The sequence below is a fragment of the Panthera onca genome, chromosome B1 (assembly GCF_046562875.1).
Source record: "Panthera onca isolate mPanOnc1 chromosome B1, mPanOnc1 haplotype 2, whole genome shotgun sequence".
In the NCBI taxonomy this organism is placed as follows: Eukaryota; Metazoa; Chordata; class Mammalia; order Carnivora; family Felidae; genus Panthera; species Panthera onca.
The window spans coordinates 122099007-122126569 of NC_138342.1; the positions used below are offsets into that span (position 1 = coordinate 122099007).

General features: G+C 41.6%; 1 protein-coding gene across 1 annotated transcript in view; it reads right to left on the reverse strand.

The window, feature by feature from the left end:
• Nucleotides 1–18998, reverse strand: part of FREM3 (FRAS1 related extracellular matrix 3) — a 97792-nt gene extending 78794 nt beyond the window's left edge. The window contains exons 1-2 of the mRNA XM_060654079.3: nucleotides 13297–18998; nucleotides 11142–11231 (exon numbers count right to left, since the gene is read on the reverse strand). Of these exons, the coding sequence (XP_060510062.3) occupies nucleotides 11142–11231; nucleotides 13297–18478 (5272 nt within the window). The 5' untranslated portion in view covers nucleotides 18479–18998. The remainder of the gene's footprint in view (nucleotides 1–11141; nucleotides 11232–13296) is intronic.
• Between the last annotated feature and the right edge of the window lie 8565 nt (nucleotides 18999–27563).

The following is a 27563-nucleotide window of genomic DNA, read 5'->3' on the forward strand; positions in this document are numbered from 1 at the left end:
AACCAGAGAAGAAGAGGAATATGACGAGACTCCAGAACTAATTCTCTAAGTTGTGCAGAAGCAATTAAAAGCTAACGAGAAGGAAAGTGAGGACAGAAGGTGAAAGGAGAGGTAGAAAGAAGAAGAAAGTAAAAGCCAAAAAGTGGAATACTGAAGACGTCACTTAACGATGATTTGGAAGCTCCAAGGCTCCCTCTGCTTATATCTGCAGAAGGGTACATTCCCATGTTCACTTTCTTAAACTCTTGTCACAAAAGAGTAGCAAAAGCCAAACAGTCTACTTCCACACTCTATTTCTTTTTTTTTTTTAATGTTTATTTATTTACCTTTGAGAGAGAGAGAGAGAGAGCATAAGCAGGGGAGGGGCAGAGAGAGAGGGAGACACAGAATCTAAAGCAGGCTCCAGGCTCTGAGCTGTCGGCACAGAGCCCAACGCAGGGCTCGAACCCACAAACCGCAAGATCATGACCTGAGCCGAAGTCGGAAGCCCAATAGACTGAGCCACCCAGGTGCCCCCAGGCTCTATTTCTAATAACACACCTAATGAACAAAACACTGTGATCCTTGATCATTTTATCAGTTAACCCCATACCCTAACGTTAGCTTGAGATTTCAAGAGGCTGACATCACATTGCTACTGACTTCCTGGCTTTATGCTACCGCTAGGACACAGCCTCTGGAAACCTGACCAGGTTAACACGAGGGATGTTTAGCATACTTAACTACATGGTCTCCTGCTAATGAGGCCAGGGTTTGATATTCATTCTGTGCCTCTTACATAGGTTTTGTTTCTCTGACAGCTTCTCATATATTTAGGCTGAAAGGGCACAGATGGATATATGCATATTCATTCCCACTTTTTGCAAATTACTTTAGAAAAGTCTGAATCATTATCGTACATGGAGCCAAGCCAGTGTGTCTGTGGCCTGATAGTGAATGATGAGCAAAATGCCCAGCAGCCCAACTTATTTGAAGCTCAGTCAGAATGCAATCTGTAGATAATTTTTCTATTAAAAATATTGTCTTCAGTGACTCCAGTCATTCAAAACTGCAGATGAGTCATCTGACCTAAGCTGAAACAGTGACTTCTGATTTGTAAAAGTGGCAATGGCATCATTCGCTCATTTGTGCTTCTCGTCTTCCTCTCTCTGAAGGACTTGCCTTTATGCATGTGCAGTATATAAACATCAGCTTCCAAGTATTTGCCTACAATTTCTGCTTTAAATTAAATGTCTTCTGCATTCCAGAGCAACATGTAATTTCTGAACAAAGAGCAGATTGATACATTTAAGGATAATATTAATACTGACTTAATTTCATAAGAACTAGGATTTTGTGATTGTCTTATCCTTCCACATGTTCAAGTGCTAATAACATTAATACTAATAGTCATTTTACCCAATGTCACCAAGAGTTAGCTTTTTTCCTATAAAATGGGGGGATAATACCTATCTCATGATGATACTGTGGAGATTAAATGAGAGGTAAGGAATTCAAATGTCGAGCACAATACCCGGGACAAGATAGACGTTCAATAAATGTTGAACCTGAATTTGAAACCAAACTACTTTACTTCATTATCAAGAAGATGGATACATGTTAACTAGCCATTCCAAGTAAGTCAAAATGTTTTTCTCAGTTCAGAGAGCTCTATGTGTCCATATATACCTCATAAACTAATATATATATGTGTATATACACATATGTGTATTTGTTTATTTATAATTATCTATTTAGTAGGCACATGTGTTATGTCCATGGAATTTAATGCTGAAGTTGTCAAGTTTTATTTTATTTTACTTTTTAATGTTTATTTATTCATTTTGAGAGAGAAAGAGAGACAGAGAGAGAGAGAGCTCATGCACATGAGTGGGGCAGGGGCGGAGAGAGAGGGAGAGACAAGCCCAAGGAGGCTCCTTGCTGTCAGCACAGAGCCTAATGTAGGGCTTGAACTCATGACCCTGGAGATCAAGACCTGAGCTGAAATCAAGAGCTGGACACTTAACCAACTGAGCCACCCAGGCACCCCTGTCAAGTTTTATTTTAAATTCATCCCTGAAGTGATTATTTTAAGAGCCTGTTTACATAACACAAGACAAAAACAGCTTTGCCTTTTTTTAAGCAATAAACTCTCTTTTCAAGCAATAAAATGTTTCTTAAATTGATGTATGTGGTAATGAGGATATTTAGCAACTGGAAAATGAAAAGCAAGCGATGCACAATAATGTGATCTAAAGGAGACACTCCCTGAATATAGTAAGTATTGACTTACTAGTAGAGAATGCTAAAAGAGCACCATTCATAAGATTTCTTAGCTTTCAAAAATGTTTTCTCCTTTCATTAATCATCCTTGTGAAGAGTGATTATTTTCTCATACCAGAGTTTTCCTAGGTTACTGCATGCTCAGCCTGGCTTTCAACTTTTATACATGGAATTGCATGGCTTAAAAAAGTAGATTACGGTAAAAAAATAAGCCTGTGTTTTATTTTATGGGGAGAAAACGATGAACAAAATGCTTTCATGCTCAAAGATAAAGTGACCAAAGCAATTTTTCTTTGAGATTATTTGCTGTCGATCATAAACTCTAAAATACATTTATTTTTTAATTTCAAAAATCTCTTTCCAAATTATCCATAATTATGATCGATATTATTTTTTAAATCACAACTATGACTAAGCATACAGTCTCTACAAATCATAAAATGAATTTGAGATTTGGTAGCTTTTTCATGAGTTTGTATTTATACTTTTGCTCAACCAATATGATTGGAGCACCTATCATATGCTAGGTATTGTCAGGAAGTCATTTCAATTCTAACACAGATTATGGTCAGGATTATATGATTCGATTGAACACATCAATTTAATCAGCCAGACTATCTCCTCTTCTTCTTTACCTGGTACACACAGCCCAAACTACAATCCTAAACAACTCCCTTTTTACATAAAGATTAAAAAGCAGACAATAAGTAAATAAAATTTAAGTTATCTGCTATCTCCCAGACCTCTAGGACTTCAAAATTAATGGAAGACATAATTACAGCAAGAGGTATGTGTGTGTGCTAACTCTTTTGGACTATTTGAATATATTTTGTTTGTACACGTATTATTTTTAGTTTAAAACAATATGGCTGAAAACATTAGCACTAGCAGAATAAAATGCAGAACTGAGAAAATCATCTGGAAATCATCTCACTTTCACCTCAACATCTGAAGAACTTTTATCTCAAATCCCCACTTAATTTTCTATGTGGAAACCAAGTAAAGAATTCTATTTGTTATTATTAAGTATATTTTAAAAAGTTGCTATGTTTATCAAGCATGGGCTAGTTGGTGTCACACAAAATAGGATGTGGGAATTATCTAGAATTATGAGGTTTAAAAGTATTCCCACACTGTGAATAAGGTGTAGTAGCCCAGCACCCGGCACTGACACACAATATTTTATAAAATGCTGTGACTTAGACTCCACTCTGCGTGTGACATGTAAATGGATGAGGTTGCCCTGTCTCTCTCGTTGTCACTGCTTAGTGGTCCTCATGACCCCACTGACCAGTGAGCTAGAGATTAGCAAAACTTGTTTTGACCTCTACTCAGAAGAGCGGTCCATCCTGGGCAGTTCACTGCACCTGCAGACTTCAGACTTCATTCTAAATTGGAGACTCAATCTTTGCAAGTTCAGCCATGACAGACCTTAAAAATACCAAAACTAGATACTCCTCCAAAGTCAGCCCTAGCAGAGCCAAGGAAGCAATAACTGACTGGGTATAAAACTTCAGGGATTTCTGGGAGCACTTCCCAGAAGCAAAGGCTTTCCTTTTTTTTTTTTTTCTTTGCTGACAATTAAAAAAAATTATTTTTTTAATGTTTATTTATTTTTGACAGAGAGAGAGAGACAGAGCATGTGCGGGGAAGTGGCAGAGAGAGACACAGAATCGGAAACAGGCTCCAGGCTCTGAGCTGTCAGCCCAGAGCCCGACGTGGGGCTCAAACTCACAGACCGCAAGATCAAGACCTGACCTGAAGTTGGACGCTCAACCGACTGAGCCACCCAGGCGCCCCTGCTGACACTTTTTAACTTCTAAGGATTAATAGTTAATTTTGGAATAAACTGCTTTCACATTTTCTGTCTGAACTACATGTCTGTCTTGGTACTGTTGTGAGGAAAAGTTTTGCATGTCTGAAGCAACTATGAATTTAGGGATAAGCTAGAATGTTTTAGACATGTTTTAGACGTGCAAATATCCAGGTTAAATCAGCATCTTTCATTGCTAAGAAAACGTATGCATTCACAAATGTAGGTCAAGAGTAAGTTCATAGTAGCACTGAAAATGAGAGAGCAAAAAATACTTTGGGTTACATAACCAGTTAATTAGGCTACAATACAGTCAAAAGTAAAATATTACATAGTTGTCTAAAACGAATAAAGCAGATAAGGTTGATCTGTTTTTACTAGTTCAATATATGTCTGGATATAATATAGACATACATTAAACACAGGAAGGCAAGGCTCAGAGCAAAGCATAAAAAATAAATAATCTCCTTTGTGTAAATTAAAAAGGATATACATATATTTTCTGCTATGTGATTAATTTTCTTTTTGTAAGAAAACAGAAAGAACAATTCCTCCTTTGGGGAAAGGGATCAGGTATCAAGGTACAGTTTATTATTCCTTAACCATGTACATGCATTTATTTTTTAAAAAAATGTTTACAGCAAGTTATCTGGTGGAGGAATTATTGGCCGTTTAAACATTTTAGACTATGTTAAACATACCCATACAGTCAGGTATTTTTATGCAGAATTGAAGACTTAAAGCTGTCAGCAGGAAGTATAATTAGCAATGCTAAAAACAAGGCTTGAATAGGGTGCCATTAAGCTAGTTTTCAATATTGTTCCTTACCATTCTCCCATTCACTGAATGCTCTTCCTAAAAATGACTCCATACTGAGTGTTGTGGAAAGATGTTGCCATTTCTAAAAGAATTAATTTGTAGCAAAATATCACTGCAGGACAGTTAAGCTACAGGTGTGGCCTCCAAACTGAGAGGAAATATGGCTGAGTTGACTGTCTAGACAGCGTATAAGGTGATCTAAACAGAAGTACCTCTTCTCTCTTTCTATAAAGAATCAATGGCTTTGGTATAAAAGTGAAAAAATCAAATCAAATCACAAGTGACACAAAGGGAAGGTTACCTAGCATATTTCACAAAGGAAAGGGGATGACAAAGTTTTGCTTAGCACAGTATCATCACATCCAACCCTCTAGCTATTTCCTACACTTTGTGGCTCTGAACTAATTCTTCCACAGATTGGTACTAAACATGGGACACTGGTGGTGAGCCTTTCCTGTCCCTCTAGCCGTCTGCTCTATACCCTTTGGACCTGCCTTGCTTATTATGGCTTGTCCAAGAGCTAACAGTTCATTCCTGGTCACGGTAGGAAGGAATAAAAGATATAAGCAGGTAGGATTCATGAAGGAAAGAGTCAGTGACAAGTGTAAACTGTTGATTCCTTCCCGCCTGAAAAGAATCCACTCTGATTCTCCTTTGTTTGGATTTTTGAATCCATTACATTATTAAGGGAGACATTTTTGAATTATTTATAAGCCAGAGTAACACGGTTAGCCATTTAAATCAATATTATTGAACGAAGTTGGTTGTGATGTATCAAGTGTTCTTTTTTCTTAAATGGAAATTGCTTTTTTTTTTCCCTGATAATAGTGGCCACTGTAAGGCATTTACACAAGAAAATGTAAAGAAAAGTCAAAAGAAATAAAAACAACTTAAAATCCATCACTGCCATTACAAGCCATTTTTAACATCTTGCTCCATATACTTTAGACTTTTTGTTATGCATATACATATGGATGTATACGTGAAAATGTAATCATCCTTTACAACTTTACATACTGTTTTCTACTTGATTTTCTTTATTTAAGAGTACATTATGAACCTCTTTCCATATTAAATACAGGTTTATTATGACATCATCCTGAAGGCTGGCAAAATATTTTATAGTTTTACTGCAGTTATGCTTCTGCCATATTATAGTCATAGAAATACATGGAACATTTTGTCTCTTCTCTATATGGTCTCTTGGTTTCTCCTGAATTTGAATTCTGTAGCTGCTCATTTTTATCTATCCCTTCTGCATTCTGTAACTCTTTGCTTTTTACCCTCCACTCTCTTCTTATTACTGTTTTTATTTAAAATGAAATTAGAATTGTTTGGGAAATAAGAGTAATTAGACTCCAGGAAAGGGCTTCTTTGAGTCAAGTGTGAAAATACTGGGCCATGGATTTTGATTGGACTACTCAGAGACATTTCTGTCTTGCTCTTGAATTCACAGATGTGTTCTAGGGAGTGTAAAGTTCTAAATAAACAAGCATGATATTACCTTAAAAGCAGGGGCAGACTCACTGGACTTATGGTTAGTTCTATCACTGGTCCTAAAAAAATCATTGTTCACTACTTTATTTTCATAACTTGAAGAAGACAGTTCACCTAAACAGAAAACTGGTATTCATACGGACCATGAGGCAAGTATCAGGTCAAATGTAAATATCAAAATGCATAGTGTTAATCAAACTGGTTTTAGACGCTGAATAATTTAAGAGAAAATAAAGCAATTTGTTTCTGGTCTTAAGGACATATCTACAGTACATCGCCAAACTAAAAATTGTCTGACACCCATATAATCATTCAGTGTGGCTTATTAGAAAGAATGGACTTGATGTTTCTGATGGTTCCTTTGGTTGCATCATTTTAATCCTTCAAATCCATTCTTCATTGTAAAATTTGAGATGATAACTTATATCTTACAGGTTATAGTAAGGATCAATTGAAATAACATCTGTAAAACACTTTGGAGAAATGTTAAGTGCTATATATATTAAGTTAATATTATTATATGGTAAGTGGAACAGATCTGTTCAGCGTTACGTATAGTAGAGATATACAACATTTCAAGACAAATCTATAAGTATAATGACTTAAGGAGGAATACAAATGCACTTGACAGTATGCTTAACGGGTACAGTTCAGAGCTTTATAAATCTAAAACGTATTCTCTATTTCACCAGTGACTTTCATGAGAAGCTTGAACATAATGAAGTTTACCACCAATGTTATAAAAAAGACTGAGATCTTAAACAGCAATGGCCTTAGTCTTGGTTACTGAAAATTGATGAGGCAGCAACTGATGCAACATACAAACCAGGTACATTGACAAAAATTTCCATGTGAATTCCCAGTTCAGCTCTGTATATAAGTATAGGTATGCTCATAACTATTTGAGAGGAAAGAAGAAACGTATCCTATTACGTTTGTGGCATGTGCGACTTCATTTAACTACAGCAGAACAAAAAGAAAAAGGCACAATTGATACAGGAAACAGGATGCGGATAGGCAAGCTATTCCTTTGTGCAGAGGCTGAGCAAGCACGGGCAAAACCTGTACAGTGGATTTGAGTTACTTCCTCTTCTTCCTTTGTCTCCTTAGCAGACTTCTAACAAATATGGAATCAGTTTATGAGTGGGCAGAGAAAAGGATGAGAAACCAAGAGTTCCAGGCAATACCCCAATAAGATAACTCACCATAATAGTTTAAAGTTGACCTTTTTAAGTAATTAACTGATTTAACTATAGAGTTTCAGGAATAAATTGTTAAACTTCTTTTTATCTAAAAGAAGGGAAATAAAAATTTGGTATCTCGGCTAAAAGTTCTAAAGGTAATAACATCTACTGTGTGTTTGCTTTGGGCCAGGCACTCTTCAATGCCTTGTGTGGGTTGTTTCTTTAGTACTTGTAGTACTTAGAATGATGACCCTGTAAAGACGTCCGCTTCTTAATTCCCAGAACTCATACGTATGTTTTATTACAGGGCAAGAGGGACTCTGCAGATGTGATTAAAGATTCTGCGATGGGGAGAGTATCCTGGATTATCCAGGTAAGCCCAATGTAGTCACAAGCGTTCTTGTAGTGAAAGAGGGAGGGAGGAGAGTTGGTGCCTTAGTAAAGCAACATGAGAAGGACTTGGACACTTATGGCTTTTAATATGGAATGGGACATTTTCTAAAGCTGGAAAGGCAAGGACATGGGTTCTCCCCTAGGGTGTTCATAAAGAAAGGCAGTCTTGTCTAAACCTTGATTTTAGCACAGTAAGAGCCATTTTGGACTTCTGACGGACAGACTTGCAAGTATGTGTTGTTCTAAGCCACTAAATTTGTGGTAATTCACTATAGCAGCAATAGGAAACCAATAAAATCCTCATAATAATCCTATGAGATACACACTATGATTGTCTCCAATTCACAGATGAGCAAATGAAAGCACAGTTCCTCAAAGATACACAACCACTAAACGGTGGGACTGGGGTTTGAGTGCAGGGAGCCTGGTTTCAGAGCCTATGAACTGAAAGCCTTCCTGCTGTCAAGCTTTGGGGTTTTAATAAATTGCAGCTCTAGAGTCATACTGACAATGCTTTCACCTTTAAGACCCTGAGCTCACCTGAGGATGTGCCTAATGCATGGTCCTAGAGGTAGGGCACAGTCTTCTTTTAATGCCTCCAAAGTCGGTACCACCACCACCACCACCAACAACAACAACAAATTCTATTTCAGCCCATTGGTAAGAAAATGTATCCCTAGAAGTGTGTCCAGTTCCAAAAGCTTAAATAACTGGAAGTGCTATACACTGTCAAGCTATATGCTGTCTCATTCTATTTGGGAAATATTTTAAAAATTGGAATATTTTTAAAGAAAAGATGAAGCTGACTATTGTAGAGAAATAAATTTATACAATTTAAAAATACCTGGTACAAAAATGTTTAAGTGGGTCCTTTAGCGATTGTAAACGATTCCAAGAATTCTAAAAATGGCAACATGGATCTCAGCTCTGTGTATGGCACTCAGAACACAATAAAAAAATCCAGGGAACAAATAAATGCATAAATATTTTTTAAAAGGTCACTTATTCATTTTGAGAGGGAGAGAGAGAGAAAGCATGTGCAAAAGAGGTAAGGAGTAGGGGAGGAGGAGGGGCAGAAAGTGAGAAGAGAGAAAGAATCTCAAGCAGGCTCTGTGTCATTCTCAGCACACAGAGCCCTATGCGGGGCTCAATCTCATGAACCGTGAGATCGTGACCTGCACTGAAATCAGGAGTTGGACACTTATTCGACTAAACCACCCAGGTGCCCCAAATAAATGCATAAATATTTAATCAGCATATGGACATACATATGTGTTTTAAGATCCAACTATGAGTAAATGTATCTGCAAATGTTTTAGAGTCTTGATTATTCTTATCACTTTAACTTGCTAGGGGCCCCTTTGTTAGGTGAAGAAGTGCTATCTTTGCCTTATTCTCTGACTTCTGTTCATGATTTTATCTTCCTGAACAGAGGTGGTATAGCAATAGTGGTTAAGAACCTTGGCTTTGAAACCTGCAACACCTGAGTTTGATTCTAGTTCACCTTCTTATTACCTATATGGCATGAGTCCAGTTAGTCAACCTTGGTGCCTTCATTTTCAAATGGGCATCATAACATTTACCTCTTATTTTATAGTAAAAACCCAAAGCCATAATGTATATAAGCATTGTCTGGCCCATAGAAAGTACATATTCAAAATGGTCGCAATATAAAATTCACATTTATCAACACAGACTGACTCTGTTTCTGATGTTGCCCAGAAAGCATAGTGTCCAAGTCAGATATATATCTTTTTAGAATATCATCCCACTCAAAATCAGAAGAATAGTCACTATAAATCATTTGGGTCTCAAATGCGCTTTACATTAGTGAATCAGTTTAGAAGACTTAAATTCATCTTCATCTTTTTAGGGACTTTCATCCTTGGGAACCTGGGGAATGAAGGAAAGCTCTGTTTTTAAACTTCATGTGAAGGGTTCCTCGGTGGCTCAGTTGATTGAGTATCTGTCTTCTGCTCAGGGTATGATCTCACAGTTTGTGAGTTCCAGCCCCATATCGGGCTTCCTGCTGTCAGGGCAGAGCCTGCTTTGGATCCTCTGTCCTCCTCCTCTCTGGTCTCCCCCCATTTGTTCACACACACACTCTGTCTCTCTCTCCCTCCAAATTAAATAAACATTTAAACTTTAAGTGAGAAGATTGAGAGGAGGGGCTAGTGGTTTCCACTATAGTTTGTCTCATTAGAAGTGGAGAAGGTAACTCATTATTAATGAGCATCTACTTTGTGCCAAAGGCTTACACATATTATCTCACTTAATCCTCTTGGCAGCCCTCTGGAAGTTGTATGAAGACTGCCATTTTACAGATGAGTGAAATGAACCACAGAGAGGACAAGGTAACTTCTTCAAGGTCACATGGGGTCAGTTGGAATTCAAGCTCAGTATACCATATGGCCTTCATGTAGGTCTGCTTTCCAAACAGTCTTGAATGGTTACACAAGACTGAAGAAGAAAATGCATGTTACTTACTGGGAATGAGTAATGATTTATACTGAGAGAAGTTATTGAGTGGCAAGCAGCACACAGACATAATTTTTGCAATTATCTTGTTATACTGCAAAATAATTTTTCACTGACAACATAGTCAGCATATTCCTAGCTGTGTAAAGAGAGTGCCTGTTGTTAGCTAGTTGCTTCCCAATCGGCTACTTTGAAGACAGAGTAAACCAATATAGGTGCAGCACACAGGCGATTTTTTAAGCAAGTTTTCCTCTATGCCAGTCAATATATTTTTCACTGCATCCAGGAAGATTGCAATTCTGAGAAGGAGCCACTAAGATTCAGTTCTGGAGCTGAAAATCCTAACAAAATCTAAGGGTGGGTTTTCTAATGTGTTCCAGAATGATAGGAAGCCACCAGTCAGATTCTCAGAACCTCCTGAAGAAAAGATTTACCTGCTTATGGGATGTCACACGTAATCTAGGTCAGGTAAAATACTTCATATCTCATTATTGAAATTCCTCATTGCTTTGCCTTCCAAAAAACATTTGTCAAGAACCATTTGACATGGGATCACAAATAAAGCAAAAAGAATTCATTTGTTTGTATTATGACATATACTGATTGTGATTACTATGCAAATGATTTAGTTTTTTCAATTTCATATTGCTTTTCAATAACCAAGACTCCCTTTTAAGGTTTCAATACTGACTTACCATTGTCTTCAACAGAGAAGTAGAAGAGGTCCTTTGTTGCTTTGCTGCCTTCATTCAACACATAGCAGATCCTGCTCTCATCAATGTCAGCTGATGAAAGAACAAGTTTCACTCATCATAATGGCACAATAGAAAATGAGGATGTTAAGAACGTCAACATTTTGGGGCGCCTGAGTGGCTCAGTTGGTTAAGTGAACAACTCTTGATTTCGGGCTCAGGTCATGACTTCACGGTTTGTGAGATCCAGCCCTGTGATGGGCTCTGCACTGGCAGAGCACCGTCTGCCTGGGATTCTCTCTCTCTCACTCTGTTCCTCCCCTGCTTGCTTTCTCTCTGTCTGTCTCTCTCTCTCTCAAAAATGAATAAGTAAACTTAAAAAAAAAGTCAATATTTTAAGGCATGAAAATACTACAATAAAGAAATTTTAAAATGATGAACACAAATCTAACTTTTTAAAAACGATTAAGTGAACATGAGTCTAAATTGTTCTTAATGTTATACCAGCAAAAATAGAACTTAGTTTAAAATTTTGTTACTGGGCTATGTGTATGAACTTTAGGATAATACCCCCCAAAAAGGACATTCTCGATGTGCATGTTTCACAACATCTGGGCCCTCTATGGAGAGGTGAGTCCATGTGGTTTTAGGTCTTCTGCAAAAGCATGGAGCTTGGTCTGATGGCAGTTATTCATTAACTATTTGTCAAAATGAATTTAAACAAGAACAATGGCTGCATTCTAAGGAAAAAGAAAATGAGAATCAAATCATGACTTTTTATTATTACCTATTCTCTTGGATTTTTAAGAATTTGTCCCTTGGGTCTATTATTGTGTTTTTGTATTGGTAATTATTAGTATTTTAAAGACAATTTGCATTTTGGGGGTATTTATTTATAAAGATAATTCTTATGGGGTGCCTGGGTGGCTCACTCGGTTAAGCAACTGACTCTTGGTTTTGGCTCAGGTCATGATCTCACAGTTCCTGAGTTCGAGCCCCCTAATCAGGCTTCGTGTTGGTAGTGCGGAGCCTGCTTGGGATTCTCTATCTCTCTTCTCTCTCTTGTAAAACCATATATGATTTCATTGGCTTTAGAGACAATTCTGAAAATGTAACTAAACTACCTTTTATTTTCATTTTAAAGTTTTATTTATTTGAGAGGAAGGGAAGGACAGAGGGAGAGGGAGAGAAAGAGAGAGAGAGAGAGAGGGAGAAAATGAGCAGTTAAGGGACAGAGAGGAAAAATCCCAAGCAGGCTTCACCCTCAGCACGAGCCCAACACAGGGCTCAATCCCACGGCTGTGAGATCACAACCTGAGCCCATATCAAGAATCAGATGCTTGGCTGAGCCACCCAGGTACTCTGATAATTAAATTATTTTTTAAACAGCCTTCATAAGTTTTACTCTAAGACTGTATTTAGGTTTAAATGTATCGTATGTAGAAAATTCCTTTAATCTCTTCACATCTCATGCACACAGAGCTGCACGATAAAGTGTTAAGACAATGTAAAGGGCTACCAAAGTGACCAGGTGTCATATTGCCTGGGAAAACAGAGGAACCTGCCTCAAGTTCACCATTAGTAGTAACAACAAATATATTTAGAAAGAAAAAAATCCTTCAAACATATCCTTCCGCATTTAGGAAAATTTAGTTCTATGCCTTTTTTTTTTTAGATGCAGAAATTACTTGAAAATTATTTGAACACAATAAAATGTGCAGTGTAATATTTGTCTCTAAAATCTAAATATAAAATATCATCTTCAGAAAACTAAGCTTACTAATGAACTATGAAAACAATTCCTAAGTATGCTTCTTTACTTAAAATTTGAAATTCAATGGATATTTTCAAAATTAATGTAATCATATCTTATGATGATATTTTTCAGAGGCTGTCCACCTGCATTCTGTAATTTTAAGGCATAACTAAAAGCCTTACTAGCTGTCCAAGGGTTCCTGTTAAATGGGCATCCTGAGGAAATAGCTGAAGAAAGACTACTTGCCTTTTTTTGTTATCTGAATAATCTTGCATTCCATTGTATTTCATCAGAATCAGAATTTTTCTGCAAATGCAGAGCTTGGGACAATTTTAAACAGACCTGGGAGATCTAATCTGCTCAAGGAGAGGGACAGAGGCATCGGGGACATTGTTTACTAACCTTGTGTAAACACTCGCGTACTCTTGTTCCCAAGGCCAGTGTTGATAATGAAGCCATGCTCTGGTCCTCTGGTCACTTTATACTTCAGGAGCCCATGGACACTGTTCTGATCCTCTGTCCTCAGAGACCTGCTGGTAATCAAGAAGCTCATGTGTCCAGTGTGAAGGCGCTTCAAGGCCGATGCACCTCTGTTAATGGCAATCTGGGGGAGTCTGTTATCTAGGGAACTTATGTGGATCCTCATTACCTGAGGTTTGTGTGTCTCTAGGACAGTGTCTGGGAAGACATAGAAGTCAGCATGAGTGCCATCTGTCACAGTCAAAGAGAAACAGTCTTCAGTCGCCTCACTGCCGTCATGCCAGTAGCTAATCAGGTTGTCATTCAGGTCTCGCTTGGTGAAGGTGGTCACAGGATGGTGGCCATTATACAAAATCTTGCCATGGATGGGGAGCTGGGTGATAGTAAAGAGGAGAAGATCATCTGGAGTATCCTTATCTTCCACTGTTAACTCAAAGGGAGTGATCTGTTTGCTTTCCCCTTCTTGCAGCATTAGTTTGTGGATGGTCAAGATAGGTTTCTTATCATCCACATCTATGATGTAGATCCTGAAGGTTCGGAACACAGGGTTGTGTCCATCAGTCACTTGAAACTCAAAGCTGTCCATCTTTATCTCATCATTTGAAGTGTGGACATAGCATATTTTGTTGCTAGCCAACTGTAGCTGAGTGAAAGAGGCAATGGGCTTCCCAGAGTGGTCAGAGCTCTCCAAGTGCCCCAGGCTAGGAGCCCGTGTGACTCTGAAGTGAAGCTGTTCATTAGGGCTGTTGATGTCGCTGGTGCTAAGCAGATTGGTGGTAAGGGTCACTCTGCCACCTTCTGTCAGGGTAATCCCTTTGCTAACCACCTCAGGTGAGACTCTGTCTAAACTGCCAACAGTGATGTAGAAGGAGCGGTCTATCAAAGGGTTAATCCCATCAGTCACATCAAATTTGACAATGTCAAGAACTCCTTCTTGGCCTGTGTGAGTGTAACAGATGAGGCCTCTGTTAATCTCATCCTGGGTAAAATTCATCCCAAGGGTGAGGTTGTTCCTCACCTCCCCTCTGGGTTTTCTCAGTCGCTGTAGAAGCCCTTGTTGAGGCCCTGAACGGAGGACAAAACTGAGGCTCTTCTCATCGGAGTCAAGATCTGTGGCTTTGAGGACCCAATTTGTAATGACCTTAGTGTGTCTGGTCTCTACTTCCAGCCCATCATTAATGGTCAGCTGAGGGGTTTCATCATCCACTAGGATCACCACAATGGGTACCTTCCTGTGGGTAACGTGCTTGCCGTCACTCAGCCAGACCTCAAAACTGTCCTCTGTGGTCTCGGAGTCATCATGCTCATACACAATGGTGGAGGCCTCCTGGATCTCCTGTAAGGTAAAACTGTGGATGGGCTGGCTGCCTGTGGCCAGCTGCTGTACGATTCGTCCATGCTGAGGGAGGGCTGTGAGCTGAAAGCGAAGCTCATTCTGTGGCAAGTCAGCATCTGCTCCATTGAGCAGTGGGGTGTCTATGACCAGGCTCATCCCCTCTAATACCACAAACTCACCAGCAAAAAGTTCAGGCTGCTCATCATTGGTGGGTAAAATGATTACGGGGAAGACAACATTTGGGGAGAAGTTGATGCCATCAGAACAATAAAAGGTGAATTGATCTTTTTGTGGCTCTACCCCCTTGTGAATACTCTGTACATAATTGATATGCCTCACTTGGACATCACTGATGGAGAAAGCACTGATGGGGCTACCAGTCCGTGATTCTTTTGAGCCAGGAGCTGGTGCAATGTTTTCCAGGTAGCCAGAGGCTGGCTGACTAGTCACTGTGCATAGGATTTCATCTTGGGGTGTGTCCACATCTTCAATACTGAGATGTTGTAAGGTCAAGGGACTCTTCCCACCTTCATCAACAATATAAGACTCTGCCACTGAGACTTTGGGAGCCACATTGTCCACAGGCAGCACAACCACTTGCACCTGCACTCTTTCCACTATGCTGTTCCCCACCAACCACTGATAAGAACCCTTGGAGAGGGTGAGGCTGAAGGCATCATGTTGTTTCTGGAAACCAACTTCACCCCCAGTGTGGACATAGACTACTGCCCCACTGATGAGGTCCTCTTGGGTGAATCGTTCTGCAGGTAAACCATGCACGAGAATAGTACCCAATTTTGGGCTATCTTCCAAAATGAAAGACAACATCAAGTCATCTGTGCCCTTCTTTTTGCCATGTATGATGCCCATGGTGATCTCAGCGGCTCTGTTCTCTAGTACATCAATGGAAACATCTAATAACGGACCACCTGTAATAGAGATCCTGGGAGTTTTGTCAGTTGTAGTGGGATGCACAGAAATCTGGATGGTGATGGGTATGTGGTGAACCCCGTCACTTACCTCCAGATGGAAGGTGTCATTGGTAGTCTGGTCTCTGCTGTGCTGGTAAGAGACACTCCCATTAATTACATCAGCTTGTGTGAAAAGCTCCCCTGGGGTCATATGTTTGTTTAAGTAGTACAAGTGTCCATGTTGGGGACCCCAGACTAATATGAAGACAATCTGGTCAACATCTGTGTCAGGATCTATGACACCCAGTTCACTCCTGCTGAGGATAAAACTTTCTCCCTCTAAGACAGTAAAGCCTCTGTTGGTGACTTTGGGAGGCTGATTGTCCACAGGCTTTAGGAATAACGTGAATGTGCCAGGCACACTATTGCCTGCAGCATCCTCCACTCGGTAGGTGAACTGCACAACCCGTCGTGTGACACCCAGCATCTTCTGTGGGGGCTGATAGGCAACTTGGTGCAGATTTACCTGGGCCTGGGTGAAGCGCATGATGGGCATGTCTGGCGAATCAGTGAGGACAATTTCTCCAGCCAGGACTTGGTGGTTGTCATCTGTGTCAGTTGGAGGTGTCAGCAGGGTGTACCACAGGTTCTGGTCATCTGAGTCCTCATCAGTATATTGGAGGAATTTCTTCTGGAAGTGAGTGAGTTGGTATTGTTGCACAGTCATTTCTAGAGTAGTTCCTGGAAATAGTTCCGGACTCTTCAGATCCACTGGTTGGACCCTGACAGTGAAGAAGTGTTGGTTGGATAGATTGGGTGGCTCATGGTCATCCTGTACACGGAAAGTCAGCCGGGCCACTACAGGTTGAGGGCTATGGGGTCCAAGATAGCGGTAGAAGAGTTTCCCTCCCATTATGTCTTGCTGAAGCCATTCAGTCACCACCTTCTCATAAAGTCCTTCTCTTTCCACATAAGACCAGTCCTCATCTTCAGGGGACAGAGGTGGTTCAGTCTGCCGCAGCAGCATCTCCCCCTGGTACTGACTGGAGTAGGAGGAACCAGGGGCTAGATCCTGCCCTCCCTCTTCCTTTTTCCCTTCCAGAGGCTGGTCCTCCAGCACAAAGTGGATGGTTGAGTCCTCAGAGTCAATATCAGTAGCACTCAGGACAAAGGGGGAAATCTGGACCACATGTCCTTCTGTAACAGAGAGCCCGGTGTTGGCCTTGACCTTTGGTGGTTCATCATCGACAGGTATGATGGTGACGGGGAAGAGGAATTCCACCTGGTGGTGTCCATCCTCCATCCGGAAGATGATGTTGTCACTGTAGGTGTTGCTGCCATCATGCTGGTAAACCACTCGCCCTGCTGCCAGGTCCACCGGTGTGAAATGCTTGCACCCAGCGGGTGCCCCAAGCACCATCAGCTGCCCATGTCTTAAGCCCCTAACTGCAGTTATTGTCACTTCTTCCAGGTTATCATTATCACTGATCTGAAGGCTGTGGGTGCTGGACAGGGGCTTGGACTGACCTTCAAATAGCAGCAGTCCCCGGTTATATCTAGCCACTGGGGCCAGAGTGTTTGCGGGCTTCATTATCACCATGAAGGCAAAGGGGTCTGAGGTGGCACCATCTCCGTCCACCACCTCCAGCTCCAACTGGAAGAGCTGCTCTGAATCCAATTTCTTTGTAGGGGGCTGATAGGCAATTTTCAGTTCCCGAAGCTCCCGCTGGGTGAAGAAGGAGACTGGAAAGCCCAGGGGGTCGTCAGTGCTGACCACGTACCCCTCGTGCCCTCGTGTGGTTGTGGGGGCATTGAGAATGTTGAAAACCAGGTCATCAGGGTCAGACTCCGTGTCTTCCGCAGCCAGTGCGTCAGGGGTCAGGGCTGTCAGCAAGAACTGATTGACCTCCATCATCATCAGGGCCACAAAACTGGGCCGAGGTGCGGTGTTCTCTACTCCGTCGCGGATGTTCACCAGCAGCTGGAAATGCTCACGGAGCAGCACCTCGGCTGACCCCGCGCCTCTGTCTTCTGGCCCTAGCAGCTCCGCCATAAAGGGCACATAGTCCCGACTGGGCGACAGGGTGGTGGCGGTATGCTGGTAGCGCACCCCAGCTCTGACAAAAGCCTCACAGTCTACGCCCTTGCCCCTGGGGAGAGGGGCCCCCATGGCGTCCACCAAACGCCCATACTTGGGCAGTGGGCCGCCCTGGGGAGGAAGAAGGGTGAGCCGGCACCTGCTGGGGGCAGAGCCTGCGGACACCAGGGACGCAAAGTCCAGTACTTTTTTGTCGATGGCGTGGCTCCAGCCCCGCAGCTTCTCCACCGCCAAAGGCCTGTTGCGCATCACTAGCTCCGGCTGGGGAAACACCACGTCCACAGCCAGCGTGAAGGGCAGTGCTAGCGTATAAGTCGGGGCGTCGTAGCGCAGCTGCAGCCGCACCCGAGCGCGCCCCGGGCTTCGGGAGCCGAAGTGGGTGTACTGGACCTGGCGGGGTCCGAAGGCGCAGGGGAAGCGGCCAGGGGAGAGCGCGCCGTGGCTCAGCGGCAGGGCTTCCAGCACCGTCACCTCGCACCAGTCCCCCGGCTGCACTCGAATCACCAGGTCCCGGAGCGGGTCGAGCCAAAGCGAGCGGCCCACAGGAACCCGGAGTCCGGGGTTGGCGATCAGGACGCTAGGGCCGTCGGGGCTACTGAGGCCCGGTGCGCCCCAGGTGGGCCAGTAGAGCGCAGGGTGGGCTTCAGTCCCAGGCGAGGGCACCTGTCCATGTAGCACGGGGCAGCTCAGGAGCACGTAGGCGAGCGCCGCGACAAGCTGCCGGGGCGTCCCAGAGGGGCGCCGAGAAGTCCCAGCCATGGGACCTGGGCGCTGGAATGTCCCGGAGACTGCCCAGTCCGAAGAGGGCCGGCTCAGCTGCAGGTGCAGGCTGGGGAGGGAGTGGCTGCTGTCCAGTCGGGAGCCGAGGCGCGGACTCAGCAAGAGACGGTGGCCGTGCTTCGGCTGTGGCAGGTAAAAACTGCGGGGAGAAGGGGCTCTGCCCACCTTCTGCCCTGCTTGAGTCCCAAGTCTCTCCTCGGCTAGTTCCCGGGACCGCTGGATTTGTCCCAACGCCCCGACACCTAAGGCGAGGGTGCCGGAATTCGCCCCTCCTCTCCTTTGTGCCTTTAACCTGGCTACCTTACTGACCTTCGTGCCCGGAGGGGTAGTCGGCCACCGCGCAGCCCCGGCTGCCTGCTTCAAACCAGCTGGTCGGGATGTTCTCCCCGGACGCCTCAAAGAGATTGTCCTTTAGGACTGGGAGAGTGACAGCGACTGTACCGGGTCAGTTCTGCGCGTGGAAGACACAGCGCTCCCGCGGTCCGTTCACCCAGGCAACCGTGTTTCTGATGGCGGGGCGAGCGCCACCATACCTCTTCCTTACCGCTGACAGGCGTGCATTTTCTAGCCGAAATTGAGTCTCACTTCGGACATTAAAGAAGCTAGTGGGAGCTGTTTTGCAAACAGGATTTTCTAGCTGCCTGTCTGATGAAGCTGCTTATTCCAGATCTTGTAATTCGGTGCTTCCAAAATAACCCTGGCATTTTTCTTCTGCTCACTTCTTGAGGAAAAAGATGCGCATCCAGGCAGGCGAACTCGAATAGCTTTTAAAATTGGTTTCTAGTCAGTGGGTCTCACATACCACAACGGGGGGCGCAGGTTGGCTGCCTTCCTTTTTTTTTTTAGAATGTGGTTTCTGAATCTGATCAACAGTGACTCCCTCTGAGTTTATTAGACATGCTGTTTCCTAAGTACTTTCTTTGTAGAAAAATATATAGTAGCCAGAGGTGAGAATGTCAAGAGAAACAGCAGAATACCCCAGACCCTTGGATCGATTTCTGTGAATTAATCTATTTAACACTTGGAATGCCATCAGGCTCTTTCTTCCTGGCTTTTAGTTAAGGATGCCTGCCTTCCGTGGGTGTAGTGTTAGTTACTTAGCTTCCCATCCTTGTTTTTAAAAAAATATTAGAGGTGTCCTTTTAGCACAGGGAAGACTGATCTTTTCCTGTAAATAAAATGGCAATGCGCTTTCTTATGCAATTAATGTAAATGTGAGACTTGTTGATGTCCATGAAAATAGAGGCATCCAAAACTGTAGTGGTAAAAATGACTTCAAGGGGAATTTAAACATGTAGAATGTTATCCTCAGATTTTGTTTTACTGTGTTGCAGATGTCGGTTGGATTCATTTCAGCAGCAGCAGCAGCACTGACTCCCAGAGTAGAAATAATCTGCTGTTGCCTTGAAAGAGTTAATTTTCTAAATATTTTAATCAGCCAGTGAAATGCCAGGGGTCTACATAATCCACTAAGGTAGAATGCTAGTATACCCCATTAGTATAGATTTGTTCACATAACAGAATATTAAGAGATAGTAAATTTAAAACAAAATGTTTAGCCTAATTATGCTAGTCCAGTGTGCCCAGAAATTAAAAAAAAAAAATTTTTGAATTGAAACAGGTAAAATTCCATTGTAAATGCAAGAGGAATTATAGTTCATACAGCTACTGCCTTGTACAAAGGATGGTTTTTCTATCATTGAACTTTTTTTGCATATATTAAACTTTACCAAATGAATGTTCCTGTGTGAGTGTAATTTTGGTTCCTGTCCAAGCACCACTCACTCTGGGCAACTATCTGGTCCACGTGCTATTTTCATCATAGGCAGAGATGGGTGTAGGCAGCTGAGATGATGGAAGGCTAAACTACCAAGTTTTTATTTTTGTCCTCGAACCCTCCAGCTAACAGTCTCTCTGTTCTGTTTTTTTTCCTACCAAACCTCTTGAAAGTGGGGTTTGGGTTTTTGTTTTTCCTGCTGTCTAAATTACTTATCCTCCCACTCCCTCCCTCCTAGAACACTACTGTCTGGCTTCCATGTTAGAAACATCAACAAAATTCTACCTGAGGTCATTGGCAAACTCCATGTGGCCAAATCTCATGGCTATTTTTCATATTGTCCATTAGCCACATCCTTCTGGCTTTCCTCCTTCCTCTCAGTTCATGTCCATCTTCTTCAGGAACACTTTTTCCTATGCTCCCCAAGCCACTTTAAATCAGTTTGTAATTATGCATTTGTGGATAACTTGATGAAGCAACGTGAGAGTAGGGAGGATGCAATGTTGACCCTGATAGCCAGTGCTTATGCCAAGGACTGGCACACAGCAGGTACATAATAGCTATTTGTTGATTGAATGAATAAAAGATTAAGAAGTAGTAATTGATGTACTATGAAGTCCAGGTATCAGGCAAAACAAACAAAAATAGTGCAAGGATAGGATAACTTTTTTGTAACTGCACCCAAGTCCATCTGCCCGATGCACAGCAAAGACAATTACTAGAACATGCAAAGACAATTACTAGAACATGGAGCATGCAGCAAGGGAAGGCTTTATTCAGGAGGCTGCCAAAGGAGGAGATGAACAGACAGGAGGGCAAGCCTCCAATCCACCTCCCTGAAGGAGGAGGGTCGTGAGATTTAAAGGCAAATGAAAAGGGTCTGGGTAAAAGCTGCAGCTGTACTTATTAGTCCTGTTAACCCTTAGGTTACCAGTCTTTTGATCCTTTCTCATTCTTGAGGAAATTGGGACAATGGCCATTCTAGCCACTTCCTGCTAAAATGGGGCAAAGATCAGGATGAGAGGAATGGGAGCTTTCTGCGCTCTTTTAGCAATCTTTAGCTCTATGCTGAAACTCAACATTTTACATTACCTGGATTTTTATATTTTTATAGTAGTTCTTGTACTATAGTTTATCTAGAGCCTTCAGGGAGATTTGTTTTAACCAAGTAGCTTGTTGTACTTATCCATATATTTCTTTGAACTAGCTTTCCTAAATAGTTGCAAGTCCTTCAGAGGCTTCCTGGTCCAACCGAGGTTCTTTTTGATGTTCTCCTTGCTGACAGGATATAAGGAACCTGTGGATTCTTCTAATTTGAGTGTCATGAATCCATGGCTTAATTCCTTTTAGTTTCACTGAGGGATGGGTGGTCAACAGCACCTTGCAAGGTTTTGTACAAGGAAGTTGGAGTCGGTGCTCTGGGTGTTTGGTCCTCCAGCTTCAGTAACACTAAGTCGAGGATTCGGGTGCTGTAAGGGCACATCTGTGGAGTGCTTCAACCTGCTGGAAGCAAATGTATGTACTGAACATACCTGATAGAGTTCCTGACAGGACAGGACTCATACTTTTTTTAAAATGTTTATTTATTTATTTTGAGAAAGAAAGCATGAGCAGGGGAGGGAAAGAGATAGAGAATCCCAATCAGGCTCTGCCCTGGCCACAGGGCTCAATCTCATGAACCATGAGATCGTGACCTGAGCCAAAGTCAAGAGCCAGATGCTTAACCGACTAAGCCATCCAGGTGCCCCAGGAACTTTTAAAAAAAATTAATGTTTATTTCTGAGAGATAAAGAGAGAGAGAAAGAGAGAGCAGAGGAGGGGTAGAGAGGGAGGGAGACACAGAATCCGAAGCAGGCTCCAGGCTCTGAGCTGTCAGCATAGAGCCTGATGTGGGGCTCAAACCCACCGACCGTGAGATCATGACCTAAGCCAAAGTTGGACGCTCAACCAACTGAGCCACCAAGGCACCCCTGGTGCCCCAGGAACTCTTAAGTCATGAAAAAAGTGTAGACTCCTCCATATGACATTTCTCAGGCGCTTAAACCAAGCCTACTTCTAAGGAGCTGCTCTAACCCAAAGCAAGGCACCTGTCAAGGCTTTTTCCCAAGTTGGTTTCTTGGCATATCCTAGCTAAAGTTCATTTATTCTGTTTTTCCAGTTTATTTGGGTCTCCGGGAAGGAGTTTAATTTCTGTTAATTCCCAAGGCTTTGGACACTGCTTGTATGACGTTTGCCACAAATGCAGCTCTACGGTCGCTCTGAGTTATTAGCAGCAATTCAAACCTAGGAATGATTTTGCTTACAAGTGTTTTGACAATTTCTGAGGACTTCTCTGAACAGCATGGAAAAGCTTCAACCCAGTCTGTAAAGTTGTCTACAAATAGAAAATATAAAAAATTACCTGTTGTTTTGGTATCATGGTGAAATCTACCTGCCAATCTTCTCCAAGTTTGGTGTCTCTAAATTGCATACCTTTTAACACTGGGACAGGCCCAGTCTTAAGATTGTTTTTTAGTCCAGCTGTCACATTTTTAATAGTTCTCTAAATATTGGGATCTGCAATATACTTCTGGATCCACTGAAGAGTAGCATCTCACCCATAATAGGTGCTTGGGTGAATATAGTTAATTATTTCTCCCATAAGACGTTCTGAAATAAGGATTCATTATATTTCCAGCTGGCTTTAATGTCAGCATGGTGTTTAAATCCCCATTCCTTAGCTTTTTTTTTTTTTTTTTGTCCTCCAAGGAATATTGGGGCTGATACTTTAGTTAAATCTATGTCTAGCACTAAAGTCTATAATTATAGAGGGTTTTGGACCTTAGTATAGGCCGCCAGCCTGGTAGCTTGATCTGCCCAGTCTTGGGCAATCAGTCTAATTTCTGGTGTCCTCAGCAGTGGACAATAGCTGATGGGTCACCATTGCAATCAGCTCTTAATGGTTTTGGATCCATACAACTGTTCTTGTCCATAAACATCTCAAACTCTGGATTTTCCAATAGCAAATCCATCAGATCAGGATGTCTGGAATAAACTTGCTCAATTATCTGTATGTCTCTGGTGATCTTTGAGTGGTTTATGAAGAAACAGGCATAAAGACAGTCTAAACATGGGGCATCACGGCAGTTTTTCTCGAGATTTACCTCAAGTTGTCTAGCTTCAGTTTGCTTCCGTAAAAAGAACAGTTTTATTTCTCAGTGATTGCGTGTCAAGAGAATGGGAGAAAATAGGAAATATTAGTTTGGAGAGTCATAGCCAGATATTTGAGGAAACCAGAACTCAGAACCCAGCTCAGTTATAGGCAAACAACAAACACTCAAAATACAGTTAATCAGAACTAGAATCTAACTAGTAACAAAGGTGTGTTACTGAAATAGAATTTCTCTAAAATCACCCCCATTTCCAAAGATAATTAAATTAGCGCTAGTTTGTTTCTAAAATAAGTCCAGTTATGACAAACTTGGCCTAATTATTTACCCTAAGTGCAGCAAAACAGTGATTTGCCATATAGGTTTTTGTTTGTTTGCTTGTTTTTTACATCTGCTTTCCTGGAAACTTTCATATTGAATTTCATATCTGATTTTCAGATTGAACTTTTGATTGCCTCTCAAGGCTAAGAAGCCAAGCCAAATACTTGCCATCAGATTTCATCTGCAATTCCTACAGGTTTGGCTGAATTCCTCTCTTCTCAAGTTCCCCCAAGTGTCCTGAGGTTCTTGCACCTGCCAGGAAGTGACCTTCTTTACTCACCTGGGAAGGCTGCTGGAACCCTGTAAGCAAGGTATCAGGCTGATTTTTTAGAGACTACATTGGCTCCATGAAGTCAACCTTAATTCCTTAAAGCAGTCTGGTCATAGCTGAGTCTATGCATATCTCCCTAAATTAGGACATTCCAGTCAAAGCCTTGGCAATATAACCAATGTTTTTTCCATTGTGTTCTGACATCAGGAGAACAGATTCTTATTAAACTTATGCAAATAAATACATTGCCATGAAAATAGAAGTGTCTGAATTCTGGAGGGATCAGGTAGGGAGATAAAGATAAATGTAAATATTTGTTTACAAAGGAATATCTTACAAAATTTCTACAAATCATAGGTAGCCTTAAATCTGGAATAGCAAACTTTAGAGAACCAGCAATGTTTTTAACAAGAGTCTGTCTGCAGTTTTCCCATTAGTTCCAGATTTAGTTTTAGGACCTTAAAGATATCAGAGACCTGTATTTGTTATTACAATGCAATTGACAAGAAAATTCTGTGACACACAACACTTTAATAATTAGAATTGCAAGTGATGGCATTACACCAGGACATATCAACACCTTAGGAATTTTATACAAATTCTGAACAGTTCTAGCATTCAACCATGTAACATAACCTAAGGAGATTTATCATCACTTATTTGATAATGCTTCCCATGTGATTTGACATAACAAACAAGCCTAATTAGTCAAAAAGATTTAATTTAGAAGCTTAATTTTGGGAAGTGTTTCTGAAATATCAAGGTTTTAAAGCGCATGCCTAAATAAAATTAGAGATCATTGTAAAATTATACAGCGAAGGTGGCAATAAGATTCTAAGGTAAATGCTGAGGGTTACATAGTTGTAACTTTTAATATTGAGAAGATGCAGCATTAAGTAATCAAATACCTAATAAAGACAAAACATAGAAGCTTCATTTTTCTAGACAGTTTAAAGATAAAAAACCTTTATTTATAATTTAGACCAATAATCTAAGAAAAATCTCATTTTAACAGAGACACACCAAATTCTAATCTTTTACTGGTATACTTATAATATTAAGACTCATTCTTTCCAGGAAGATGAATTTTAAAAAATGATTCAATCTCTCCCTTTTTTCTTTTTTTTAATTTTTTTTTAATGTTTATTTATTTTTGAGACAGAGAGAGATAGAGCATGAATGGGGGAGGGTCAGAGAGTGGGAGACACAGACTCTGAAACAGGCTCCAGGCTCTGAGCTGTTAGCACAGAGCCCGACGCTGGGCTGGAACTCACAGACCGCGAGATCATGACCTAAGCTGAAGTCGGACGCTTAACCGACTGAGCCACCCAGGCGCCCCTCTCCCTTTTTTCTTACCTGTTATTTCCCATGTTGATGTTGAGACCAGGAAGTCCAGGGAACCGTGTGGATCCGAGTTCCTGTGGTGGGTGCTGGGATGTGCTGACCAGAATCCCCATCAGAAATGTCGGATTCTGGGCTGTAGGGACACCACCGATGGTCCCCAACTCTCTGATGCCACTGGGGGGTTGCCCTGACTGAAGACAGCTGCCTTGCCAAGGGCATGCCTTCTCCCCAGGTGCTCACATCCAATGACTGTTCAACAAGAGGGTATAAAAGTCCGACCCTTTTGTCCCAATTTAGGAGGATTCTGAAGGGCAATCCAACATTTGGAACTCCTCAGAGAGTCAGCTAAGGTTTCTGTTGATGTGCTACCACTCAACTCCTGCCTAACCTTGCTCTTACCCTCCCCTTCTCCTTGCCAGGTGCTGATCACTCCTTAACACACTTGTTTACACACTAATCTCCATAGTCTTCATCCTGACCGTGCACAAAATTCCTTTCCAAAGATTCCCTTCTCACAAACCTTCTGCAATGTTCCTTTTACATTCATTCAGATTTTGTCCTAAGTTTTCCCTCTTTAAATAACCAGTCTTGCTTTCCTTGCATACAGAGTTGTTTCCCTTATTTTAAGTAGTCTTAATTACATTTATTAAAATTGTTTACATCTGTTTGTTCTTATATTGCCCATAAAACTTTCTAAGGCATTTGACAAAGTTCTCAGGTCTTTTTTTTTTCCCTGACAAATGGAATGGAAACTTATGAACTTATTTGACTTATTTGACTTTCAATAAACATGAGTGAAATAAGAGTTTTACATTTAATGCTGATAATTCTAAAAACATGTCCATTTTAATTAAACCAACAACCCTAAGTTAGTTTTACTACTGAGTATTTTCCAAGATTGCATGAATTTGAAATACATTTGAGTTAGTTTCTATCTTTCTGAGTTTTAGAATGTCCAAATTCTTATAAGCGCTTGCCTTTAAACCAACTAAATAGGGCTCTTTTACAAATTTATTTTAGCAACACCTTTGAAGGTAGAAAAATTATCTCACAACATACCACATACATGAACACATACAAATGCAAAGATGCAAACAAAATTTTAGAGGCCCAATTTACAAGTTTTTCTCTTTTACAAAATAAGTTTGATTGCAAGATAGTATTATAATTCATGGAACCATTACTTGGTCACCTTTCTGAATATTGTGGCCAAGCAATGCTTAAAAGAAAAAAAAAGATTGCTCAGTTTTGGAGAATACGGCCCAACGGCTGCATCTGGGAATCAAATTGTCATTTCCCATTTTCCAATTAGAACATGGTCAGTTGTATGGAAACCTACCCAAAGCTGCAGCAGCAAACAAACCAAATGAAGCCTAGGGTACCTCTGCAAGTGTTGGTTCCTCCCCAGAAGTTAGTGCTTCACCAACTGAACCAGATGGCTTTCTACTTCCTGCCTAAGGGTCGGAGCATCACTGACTGAACCAAATGGCTTTCTTATCAGCTTCTTAAGCTAGAAAAGACGGTGATGAGAACCCACACTGCCTATATGGAGACAACCGAATGGGAGGAGGAAATCTAAGAGAGGGAGAGCCCGGCCAGAGAGGAGGAAGAAATATGCTCAGGTGCTATTCCCCACGAAGTACTCACCATGAGCTGTGTCTGTCTGTGCAAACCAAACCCCAAAACCCTTTTCTTGCAGCAAGAGTTAAATTGAGTGCCAAAGGTTAGCGGCACCCAGGTGGGGGGGTTGCCTAGGGAAGGTCCCTAGGAAAGAATGCCCAGGCAGGTGCTCGGAGTCCTCACTGGACTCCCAGTACACGCTGGGGGCCCACGAACCACAGGCAAAAAGCTCCTGGCTAGCTTGCCAAATTCATGTGCTTGACAGGCAGCAAAGATGATCACTGAGACATCAAGGGGGCAGCAAGGAAAGGGCTTATTTGAAAGGCACCCAAATGGAGGCGATGCAAAGACAAGACTCCAATCCACCTTCCAGAAGGAGGAGACTCGGAAATTTAAGGGCAAATGAAAAAGGTCTGGGTAAAAAGTTGCAGCTGTGCTTATTGGTTCCATTAACCCTTTTGTTACCAGCTTTGCTTGCTCCCATCCTCAGACTTTGTTCATTCCTTAGAGGCTGGTGACAGCTCTGCTTAGAGAATGCAAATTTGACATCTAGCTAAATATTTATTTTGTGAAAGCTTCCCC